The sequence below is a fragment of the Anabrus simplex genome, chromosome 6 (genome assembly GCF_040414725.1).
Source record: "Anabrus simplex isolate iqAnaSimp1 chromosome 6, ASM4041472v1, whole genome shotgun sequence".
NCBI classification, from domain to species: domain Eukaryota; kingdom Metazoa; phylum Arthropoda; class Insecta; order Orthoptera; family Tettigoniidae; genus Anabrus; species Anabrus simplex.
Window position 1 is genome coordinate 217,238,698 of NC_090270.1, and position 12,484 is coordinate 217,251,181.

The window sequence follows — 12,484 nt, forward strand, 5'->3', positions numbered from 1 at the left end:
AATTATTCTTATGTACATTGGCCATAGCTTTTTGTCACCTATTAAATCTTGCATATCGCGATACAATTCAGGAAATGATGTAATTGACACCTGAAGCAATAAAACGAAAGCAAAGCACTTCAATGAACAGAGACATCGCACACGAAATTGTTGAAAGTGTAAGACAAACAAAAGACATACGTGTGTTACTGTGAGCGTAGCACCAAAAGTACTTGTAAAGTAGTAAAGTAGGTATAAATAATATTCACCAAAAATAAAATATTTCTTAATTTACCGCAGATTTTAGACTTCAACTGTGTAAGAGCAATTATTACGTTCCATTTGTGACAAATTTTACAGTGATATTTCGTAGATAGGAATGCGCGACGTAACCCGTGATTTGACAAGTTGATATTTTGACATTTCACCCACTTTTATGATTGTGTATCTTTTGATGTCGCTTTGTTTCTATCAACGTGTATAGAGTTAGTAGGTATCAGGAAATATCAGTGATGTGGAACACTTCTGCATTCCTATTAAGATTGTAACTTTTAAGTGTGAAATGCGCTTGCATAAAGATGCATAAATAACCATCTTTCTGAACGCACTCGTGACTTTGATTAGCAATATTCACTTCAAGTTACACAGTTACCTAGAAATCTCATCCTTTAACTGGCAAATGTAATGTGCAAATTCAATAACATGTACTATAATAAAATGTAAGCTAATTTGCTGAAATAAAAATTACACTCATAATTAATCCAAGATCAATTATGTTTCTTATTGGGCAGAATGAAGCCTTATTCGGGTTTAAGAATAATCTCAAAACAATTTTAGCAGGTATCTGCAAGAGATCATCCACATTAATATGCATCTCTGCCACATCCTTTAATCTGTAAAACCTCTCTCTTCTGTAAAAAAAATTGTTAAAACTGATGATAGTTTTCTTATTACCCTTTTTTGGACATGTTCTACTTTTAGTGCATGCAAAATTTTGTGTTATTAGTGTAATTTTTTTCCATTGAAATTATTTGAAAGCTCCTCCAGAGATTGTTTGATTTATTGATTATAATAGTTACATGCATGATGTGTTCTTGATTAAGTAGGAAAACAATAGAATATGTGCATTTGTTCCTTTTCACCTTCTATTTATAGAATGTTTCGCTCAATGAAATATTGTTAAAATATGTTCCTTAGTAGAAATTAGTTGAAATTGCTGGATATCCTCGTTACTCCAAGTCGAATCCTCATCATTTTTCCGGACTGAGTGGCTCAGATGGTAGAACGCGGCCCTTCTGAGCCCAGGTTGGCGGGTTCACTTCCGGGTTAGACCGGTGGTGTTTTAATGTCCTCAAATACACCAGCCTCATGTCTAAGAATATTCCGACAAAGTTTCCGGCACATCGGTATCCTTGAAAATAGTAATATTAATAGTTAGGGGGATGGAAAATTACTATTATTATTGTTATTCATCGTCAGGGCCACTAAGGACCACGAGATCTCACCTGTTTGTCTTCTTGCGGGCCCACCAGGTTTTCATCCTTTCAGAGTGTGCTTTCTTCCATACATCAGAATGGACATGCTTCAGTCGAGCTGGGACTTCTTCTTGGTGAACCTGTCTAAGTTTGTGTCTGAGTAGTGTTCGGAGTTGAATGTCTGTTTCTGAGATTCTATACTTTAAAATATATGTATCGATCTCCACCAACCAAGGAGGAATTGTTTTAAGACTTCTGAAGTAGTATAACAAACGCTTACAGATTCTTTCAGCTGACAATCTGAAGAGGTGAGCGTAAAATGTTATCCTTCTTTTCCGGATTACGCTTGATATGTTTTCAGTGTGAGTGTACATTTCAAGTTGCTCCGAAGTCTGTAAACACCATTTTTGTGACTGAGACCAAAATTTTTTCGGACAATCCTCCTTTCATTAATTGCCAGTTTTTCAAGCAGGCTATGCGTTCCAAGTGTTAAACATATAATGCTTCAGGTCTAATTACAGTTGGAGTTTCAGGTAGGCGATAGTCATTTTTAGAGTCTGGGTCTGTTCTGCGCAGGATCTGGATTTTCGGAAGCCGACTTGGTATTCACCTATTTGTGAGTCAAGTTGTTCTACGGCTCTAGTGAGTAAGGCTTTGGAGAGGATTTTATAAGTAACAGAAGGAAGAGAGATGCTGCGATAATTATTGGCATCCGATTTATCACCTTTTTTATTAAGGGGATGAATAAAAGCTGTGACTCATATGGATGGTATCTGGATCGTCTTCCAAATTTGTTGGATAGTTTGGATGAGGGGTTATTGTCATCAAGTAATTTCCAGTATTCTGCGCTCACTGAGTTTTCACCTGGAGCTTTATTATTATTATTATTATATATATAATTCGCTGGGGCCATCAAGGACCACGTTAAGTCTTGTTGCATTTGACACTGAACTTGACCTTCTTTAGAGCCCAAATTTCCCTCATTCTTTGAGAGTGGGCCTGCTTACGCTCCTCTGTCCAAGGGGCACCGTGTCTTCTCTTCGGTTGCTCGTCTCGGTTTAGCCCGTTCGTCAATATTTTCTTGCGGAAGAGATCTCTGTTAAGGGCGTCTTCAGCTGAGATATGTAGCATTTGCAGGTCTTCTTTGGTATTTCTAAACCAGGGAATTGTGGTTTTGGGGTTTGAATCAAAAAAGTGAAATATTTCTTTAGTTAACTTTCTTTCGTCCATTCTTTTCAGATGACCGTAAAATCGTGCCCGTCTTTTTCTGATTGTGTCGGTAATTTTCTCTATTTTGCTGTAGACTTCCTTGTTGGATCTCTTTTGATGGATTCCATTTCTGTACTTTGATCCCAAGATTCCTCTCACAATTTTGCGTTCTCTTTTCTCCAGTTCTTCAAGGAGTCCTTTGTTGGCATTTAGAGACAGGGTTTCGGCTGCATATAGAACTACTGGCTTCAGAACTGTTTCATAGTGACGTATCTTGGTGTTTTGGGAAAGGCATTTTTTGTTGTAGATTGTGCGGGATGTTTGGTAGGCTATTTCCAGTTTGCGTACTCGCTCCTGAAGTGCTTCTTTGTCCAGTCCATTTTTCATGATGATCTCACCCACGTATTTGAATTTGTCTACTCGGGTGATGTCCCCGTATTTTGTATGGAGTTTTGGTGGAGCCTCTTTGATGTTAGTCATTACTTCTGTTTTCTCAAACGATATCTGCAAAACAAGTTTGTTCGGCAATTTCCTTTAAAATTTCAACTTGAGTTCTAGCGGTTTCTATGTCGTTTGAGAGAACAGCAATATCATCAGCAAATGCTAAGCAGTCTGTTGCGATCCCCTTGGATTTGGTTCTTATTCTCAATGGACTGTAGTTGGTTTCCTGTAATCTCACCCGCCAGGTTCTGATGATCTTTTCAAGAACACAGTTGAAGAGTATCGGGGATAGCCCATCACCTTGTCGGACTCCTGTTTTGATGTCAAAGGAATTCGAGAGACATCCGTGGAACTTCACCTTGGATTTTGTATCGGTCAGGGTGGCTCTAATTAATGCCAGCAGTTTCAAATCAACTCCAAATTCATTTAAGATGTTTAGCAGGACTTCCCGGTCAATGGAGTCGTACGCTTTCTTAAAGTCCACAAAGACAGACACATACTGCTTGGACCTTACTGCACAATATCTGATGATCGTTTTGAGATTTTGGATCTGTTCAGCTGTTGAGCGACCTTTTCTGAACCCTCCTTGGTATTCACCTATTTGACGTTCGACTTGTGCTTCCAAACGCTCCAATGTTCACATGATTGCGGAGACCACTTTGCATGTACGGTAATAGGGCAAGACATTCTTCACACTATCAGCTTATGATAGAAAATGTATACGTTTTAACATACAAATGATCGAACTCAAACAACTTTCGAGATACAGTCATAATCGAAAGTGGGAAACTTTCGTTTGGTTCCATTTTGATCTTTGTGCCGGTCGTACTTTAAGACATTGGTTCTTAAACAAATGGTTCTGTGGTGAAGTTTTCAATCCAATGGTGGTCCCTCGTAATTTTCTTTAGTACAGTGTATCAGCTAACTCTCTCAGCCTGTATGAGGAAAATGATTTGATAAATTGGTTAATGTTGTTAGGGCGTGACACTTGTTGGTCAGGGACGTTAAATCCCACCCACCCGAAAATTTTGAAGTTTAGAACATGTAATTAATTGTGACAACTATAAATAAAGATTTTAGGTGGCTCATTGTCTTGCTTGTAATTTGAACTACGTATTTGCCAACAATGTGTTGATGCTTCCATTAGTAAACATATTCTTCTAAAAGCAATCATCCTGAACCAATGGACTTCATTTCTGCACTTAACATTTTGCGACAGTGATATTTTCCCAACAATACATCGAGTACTGAAACTGTTCGCTGTCTTACTAGTAACCACTGCCACACTAGAGCTCTCTTTTTCACCCCTAAAATATTTAGAGAAGGTTATTTGCAGAATATGACTGCACAGGAAAGATTCAATGGGATAGTTCTTTTGTATATACACAAAGAAGAACATGTGACCGTAGAAAATATAATCCATGAGCTGGCCAAAATACTCAGGAGACGTCTGCTGTTATATTCATCAACAAATACAAATATGTCTACATTAAATCATTGTGTTATTTTCAAAGTTTTAATTTAGTGTTTCTAATTTCACAACATACACATTATTTAACAGAAATCCTCGAATTTTAATATTTAATATCACCCCACCCCGAAAATAATTTCTGCGTACGCCCCTGCTAGTGGTCTAGTTCTTTAGGTGAACAAGTGTCTTGAAAGATTAATTCTCAACATCCACCACCAAATTGCTTTAAACGTTAGGTGGAAAGAGTCCCTCTACTCACTACACACATTATATATATTCAGAGAAATCATGTTTGATCTACGAGAGCGACTATGAATTTCAAAGCCGATCAACCACGACTCTGTTTAAAGAAGGTATCCAGCAAAACCTCATGTATGTCTTCATCTTATTAAACGCTGTAGAGTTTTGCTTATACGGGCTTATGTACTGTTCCAGCAAGATCCTGCGGACCACCTGAAGATATCTCCAATGGTTGGCACGCTGGCGAGTGCTACACCTTTGGCTGTCGTGTGGCATACCACTGCGCAGACGGCTTCGAGCTGACAGGGCGAGGGGAGCGCTACTGCCAGGCCGATGGAACGTGGAGTCCTCGGGACCTTCCTGTGTGTGTGCGTAAGTTGCTTACTATCACCATCACACAAATGCCATCTCGTACATCCAGAGCACTTTGTGAGTGTTGAGTGGTCTACACATGCGTGCCCTCACTGGCTCGTGCATGTTCCAACTGGCACACACTGCATGTGCTAGGGGAGGATGTTCCAAAGACTGGTTTTGTACCCCTCCAAGCATGCTACGGTCATTATACTCATATGTGTTTGCAAGCAGTAAATTTCTGAACTTCGCACTATGCTCAAGGAATATACAATTTAGTTTGTATCCGGAATGTTGTGTTAGTAATAAGCGAAATGTGAACTATTTTCTTGAAGCAAGTATGGTCTTCATGACCACCTACCCCAATTTGTACATATCTCTTCAGAATTCCTTGACTATCTTACTACTCATTCAAGTGTGATAACAATTTCTTTTCACCAAATCGTTTGATAAGTGGATTCATTCAGATTGAAGTTTGTATCCGGAATGTTGTGTTAGTAATAAGCGAAATGTGAACTATTTTCTTGAAGCAAGTATGGTCTTCATGACCACCTACCCCAATTTGTACATATCTCTTCAGAATTCCTTGACTATCTTACTACTCATTCAAGTGTGATAACAATTTCTTTTCACCAAATCGTTTGATAAGTGGATTCATTCAGATTGAAGTTTGTATCCGGAATGTTGTGTTAGTAATAAGCGAAATGTGAACTATTTTCTTGAAGCAAGTATGGTCTTCATGACCACCTACCCCTATTTGTACATATCTCTTCAGAATTCCTTGACTATCTTACTACTCATTCAAGTGTGATAACAATTTCCTTTCACCAAATCGTTTGATAAGTGGATATCACAATCGCAACACATCCCATAACATTGGAGTTTGTTCAAATTTAGGTCACAAAGCTCTAATAATCTCATGTACTAATATGTTCGTCCTTCTCTTTAAAAAAATATTTCTTGATCGCATTTCGGCATAATTATTCCGAATATAACTGAATTTTAAACTCGAAATTGGCAACTAGATCAGAAAATTCCATATAGAGCTTTGTACTAGTTAGTTCTATAATTAGAAACTCCCACAGAGCATATCAGAATCAGATTTAAACCTATTTAGATATGTCTTATCTCAAATATTTAATCCGTTATGAACTACAAGTAACATTTTCTATTCATCATATAGAGAAACATTTGAAGCTGGGTGTGGGATAACAAAATTTTTATATACAAGATGGAACTAAGAAGAAGTAATCAGGTCGATATCATGATTACTGAGAGGAAATACACCTTTCAGCTAAAATCTTCTCACTTTCGAGAAATATTTAGAGATATTTTGTACAATTTGGGCAATTTTTTACTTCGTTTTAGGAGTTGACATGTTGACGGGCTGTTATTGCATAGAAGTTAAGTCGTTCTCCATCTCTCAGTAAATAAATAAATTTCAATAAATTATCTCTGGCAGGCATCATAGACTGAGGTAAGAAGGTTACAGACCCTGGTAAAAGTTTTCGATGGAAAGAGCGTTGTTTCAATTGAGACATCCGAGGATCCAGTTTCCAGTGACAAGACGTTGCATTACAATATCAGACGTCAACAATCATGCATTATGGGAGACATACACTTCGAGGATACACTTAGTAAAGGGTCGTACAACCCGTAAAATGGAGACATGCTGTGACATGGTCGGGCAGGAAGACATATGTAATCATAAGGAAGATCGTGGAACAATTGTTCCTGTTGTGACTCGAGATACCTCGTATTCACCTTGGATCAATGGGTGACGGGTTTGAGGATCTTGTCGGCCAAAGAATCCTGTCGTAATCACGAAGGAAGCCCCGTGCCTTATGTGAGGTGGAATTATCCTGCTGCAATATGATGTTCTAGAACTTCTCTAGGAAGGGAAGGGTATGCAATTGCAGAATTTCCTGCACGTATTATTAGTCCATCGATAATTCTGTAGATCATCACCAAGAGGAACTGGGAATCTTAAGCGACGCCACGCAACACAGTAAAACTATCTACAGTATTCTTGCGGTAAAATTTTTCACAATGAACCTCAAATGTGTGCACTGTCCAGGACGTCTTATAATTCAGATTCAGTAGTTACCTGTATCTAGACAAAATCTAGATTTGTCGCTAAAATCCATATGTTGACAATCTACAAAAGGCTATGCCACATGCTCATGACACAAACAAATCCGTCCTGATAACGTTGGTAAAGAATGTGAGGGCCACCTGGAAGTTATATCCTGTCCTCCTGTTCTGCACAATAACTTGACGCCGTACTGGGTGCCACGTGAATATTCAGAAATGTCTCTAGGTGGTGACGAGAGGTGTTCTTGTACTGGTTACTGTTTGTCGCACAGTGAGGAGTTCCTCTTGTCCGGCAATGTCTTCTAGCAATGTCTCCTCGATGCGTGTTTCATCACGTTCCTACTGCTCATTCAAACTCTGCTAATTGAAAAGCAATTATATTTACAGTCATTCATTTCATATTACAAGAGTGAGTTAAGAAGCCCCTATTATTTTGTTGGTGAAAAGGTCAAGATAAGAAAACACTGATTCGCTTTGGCACCACTCCTTCACTTTCCGACATAATTACCGAAGGTGTTCAAGCATCACATAAATTGAATGTCTCCTTTCCTTGATGATAGACAATGGCGTCCTGTTCGTTGAACAGCTCCAACTGATTCAGAGTTACAAGTCTACTTCATCACTGGAATTAAAATGCATCTGATGTTGATGGATGACCACTCTGATCTTCGCCATTCACAGCTATTCGACCCTCTGCAAATTCACGGCACCTCTTCCGCACTTTTTGGACAGACGTCACTTCGTCTTCGTACCTTCTTGTGAATCCTGTGTATTTTCTTTTACTACATATTCTACCGCTTTTCCCACACCTGTGGGGTCACTGGTGCGAATTGTGCCGTACATGTGGATTTGGCCTTTCTGACGTCAATCCTATGCTGAGTGGAGTAATCACTATTGTGTATTTCTGTAGTGGCTGGTAGTGTGGTATGTTGTCTGAATATGAAGAGGAGAGTATTGGGACAAACACAAACAGCCAGTCCCCGATGGAGAAGAATTAAGCAAACACGATGAAAATCCCCAAACCGGCTGGGATTAGAACCCAGGACCCTCTGCACCGAAGGCATCAATACTGACCATTCAGCCAAGGAGTCGGACTTGGTGAATCCTATGCGACAGTCGCACGGACCTCCTCTCGTTACCACTCTTTCAGTAACTTCACCTTTGTTTTCAACTGCCGCTGTGCCAAGGTTCTGGTTTACCGACGTGTGCACCTATGAGCCATCTATCAGCGTGACTGCAAACTATCTGGTCCATAAAGTAGTTGCAGCGAGATTCGTTGCCTTGCTTCTGAGCAGTAAAAGAGGGAACGTACTTCTTTTTACTTACACTCGTAATTTATGTCGGATAATTAAATTGGTCTCATGGAAATAGATGAAGTAAAAAGCAAATATTTTTGCCCAAAGTGTACAAGTGTCGTTCTTGTAGAAAGGGTTTTCTCGAGAATAATGTTTCAGTTCCACCTTGTATATGCTAGGTTATGTTATTTTACAATTGATTGTTATGTCACTATTGAGGAAGAAGTAGAGAAGAGCTGGGTGTTGTCCGGGTATGTGCGTGTTGTGCTTACAGCCGTGCAGTGCCCACCCCCCGACAACCCTGGCAACGGGAAGGCCATCTTCACCTCGTGTTCCTTTAACTCGGTGGTGTCCTATGAGTGCAAGTATGGCTACACCTTGGTGGGTGAGCCTACCCGCCGATGTGGAGCAGATCGTCGCTGGACCGGTACCCAGCCTCAATGTAAAGGTAGGGTAGCATGCACTTGCTCAGGGATCCAAGCTCCATCGCGCATTCAGGTCTCTCAACCCACGTATGAGGTAGGTTCTTTCTTTTACTTCTTACTGTCCCGGTCAACCCATGCATTGACAATATTCATGGTGCCATGTTTGTGTAGATAGCATGGATTGGTAGTTATTTTGTCGTGGCATACCTGGTATTAGGAAAAATGATAACTAACGGACACATCACAATGTTGTCCCCTGTTGCACTATTCAGGTAGTATAATTAACCTCTTCCAGACCTTCCTCCACAAGTCAAAGATAATTCTACAATATGCTGACACTAATATATTAGTTCTGTATATCCTGTGTCAGAATTATCTCATTGTAGCATGCAAACAGCAGTCCCTTTTACGGTTTGTTGACACAATTCTCTGGATAGTGTAAATGAACATCCTATACTCATCACCTGAAGCTAGTATGAGTTTGACTTAGTCAGCGAAAATATTCACATGAAATAACTAAACCTTGGAATATATATAAAAGCAACTTTCACTTTCATCATAGGTAACTATGGACTCATAACATAATGTAGTAACTTTTCAGTGACTAGATAATGGTACCAACATTATTTTTAAATAGCCTCTAGCATTACAATAATTGAAGACCTGAAATAAATTAGGCTGTAAGCGCCAAAGATACACATTTTGAGATATTGTGTGAAATAGAATCTACACGCCAAGCCTAACAATCTATATATATATGGTTCGAGTTGCCACGAATGATGGTGTAGTAACAATATCTATCAACAGATGGCATGGTCTATGCTCCACGCCAGTGCTTTCTATACTTTAAACTTCTTTATTTCAAGTCTTCAATTTATTCTTCAAATTGAGAGGCAAATTCGACAAGTAATTTTAGAAAGAAAACGAATGTATTCAAATGAACTTAATTTACCATTCGTGATCACATGGATTACAAGGTAGACGGAGAAGACTGCACTCACTATGTCTAAATTACGATTTATTAACTCTGCAGGCTTACCAACACCCATTCTGATCAATCCTGTTCGCTACCAATCTACTCCAACATTCAGTACCGAAACCTTTCCAGAAACCAATCATGCCAGCTCTCAAACCAACCCGCTACCACCAACACCCCCCCCCTCCCCCGCCGCTTCCACAGCCACCCAGGCAATCCACTCAATCTCAGACCAATCCACCACCCATTTACACAGACACAAACACGCAGACGAGTAGCAGGCGTAGAAAACCAGCTACTCGCCCATGCACGAACAAGACATCCACACAGAATCGAACCCAGACACATACACGCACATCCCTCGTCACTCAGTGCTTTAATTGCTTAAAATTAAATCACACAGCAGCTACATGCACTGCAGATACCCGCTGTAATAGGTGTGGTGGTGCCCACCGCCACACAGATTGCAAGGTACCACGGGACCAGGCGAAGTGCGCCAGCTGCCAAGGCAGTCATGCCGCTTCGTTTCCTGGCTGCCCATTCATTAAAAAAGCAATTAAGACACATTACAAACAGTCACGACACCTACAAGCAAAACCAACACCACTACTCAGTCTACCACCTCAAAAGCACCCGCAAGCGAACCCAGGACCAGTCACTACCTCACCCCCCCCCCCGCCTATCACAGACACAAACACACTACTACAGTTATTACTGAACCTACTCCTGACCCAATTCACACCAGTACAACCAATTTCCAGGCCCTCGAACCCAAGTCCCACTGAACCCACCCCACCAATTATAGTGTAAGAAGCAAGAAACCTCACTTCCTAAGAAATAGTCCAGCCTCTCAACAGCCAGCCTATAACCTAACAACAGTAAAATCCTCATATAAAATCAGCACAACCTCACAATAAACCAGAACTACCACAACAACGAAGCACTGGAAACAACCGGAAGCCGAGGCGGATATCACTAAAAGCTGCAATTTCAAATGCTGTTTTTCTAAATTTTCAAGTATTAACAACATCTGATACGCGGGAATATAAATATATTCCAGTAAACAATTCAGTGACAGGGCCCGATATAGCAAAGTAACATCGGGCGTGGTTAGAGTCTAGATGGGTGACCGTCCAGGCTCGGCCCCTGCCACTGATCCGTAAAAAATTTAGAAATTTCCTAAAACAGCCACGGTCAACACGGTCAATAACGTTGCGTCAAGCCATATCAACATTTAACAGTACTCAATAAACAGTTAAAAATTTCACCATTTTATTATTATTATTATTATTATTATTATTATTATTATTATTATTATTATTATTATCACCATCTATAATTTATTCTTCTTATACTTATTTTCCCGAACAGACCAGGTGAGGAGCGCAAAAGCGCACCGGTACTGGTACTATACTAGGCACCCCTCGGGGGTGTCCAAACAGCTAATTTGGCCCTCATTTTTACAATAACTAGATGTTCGTTTTTTAGCATCCACAAATATATTATAAAGCCATCTATGATTTTAAGTAGTTAATAAATTTGTAGGATCCTAATACAGAAAAAAAAAGGTGTTAAGTCCTCCGAAGGTTAACATTACCATCACTTTTAGAATGAATAATAACTTAGTATATTACAGATCTATTTTAACAGGTCAGACCACTACTTGAGTAGGTATAAGTACCACCCGAAATACAATCTGAAAGTAGTAATTCAACTTCTGAATTTACAGTGCAAGAAACACTAACGTTATGTGATGAACACAAAATAGTCCTATTTAAAGATAATCTTGATCTAATGATCTCACCAGTTATTGACTGACATTCTAAAAAAAATCTCTTGTCCTCTTTCCGAGGAGGTGCAGCTCTTTTCAGACACACTCCCAGTGGAGGTGAGCTTCATCTACCATTTTAACAACATATCAGCCCTCCTGCCATTCTTAAGTCTCTGACTCTACCGGGTATCGAACCTCTAAGGGCGGCAACTAATCGTGCTAACCGTTGCGCTACGAAAGCGGACAGTAACATCCTGAAAAGCTTCTACATGTTATCTTATGCGTCCTTTTTATTAATATCAACCGTTATCTTTTATGCTTTAGAAGTTATTAGAAATAAATACTTCAGCTGACCAACCATGATCAGTCAAAATACGTTCCTCGTGTATTTTCCTTATACTCATTTCCACCTGCTCTTTTCCTACTTAACATGTGTAGAATACGTCTTTCACTCTACAGTTTGATGGGCCAAATGCAAGAAATGCCTAACTCCACTATTTGAAGAAGAAGAAGAAGAAGAAAGGTTAAATATGTCTATAGAAACTATCTGAAGTTTATTCGAGCCACGAAAATAATATAAAATATATTCAAGGAAATAAATCTATTTGACAAAACACGCTACATTGTAGTGTAGAAGTAGCCTGGCGGATTTCCAGTAGGTTGTAAAAAAATCCAACCTCCGTAATGCAGACAATATTGTACTCATTGCTAGTAATGGGAAGAAAATGGAAGATCACATTTCTCATGTCGAAAATGT

At 39.5% G+C, this 12,484-nt stretch overlaps 1 protein-coding gene across 1 annotated transcript in view; it reads left to right on the top strand.

Moving 5' to 3' along the window:
- The window catches only part of Hasp (Hig-anchoring scaffold protein), a 1,448,565-nt gene that overhangs the window by 1,192,210 nt on the left and 243,871 nt on the right, over positions 1 to 12,484 (top strand). Inside the window, exons 6-7 of the mRNA XM_068228385.1 lie at positions 5,011 to 5,187; positions 8,830 to 9,003. Of these exons, the coding sequence (XP_068084486.1) occupies positions 5,011 to 5,187; positions 8,830 to 9,003 (351 nt within the window). The remainder of the gene's footprint in view (positions 1 to 5,010; positions 5,188 to 8,829; positions 9,004 to 12,484) is intronic.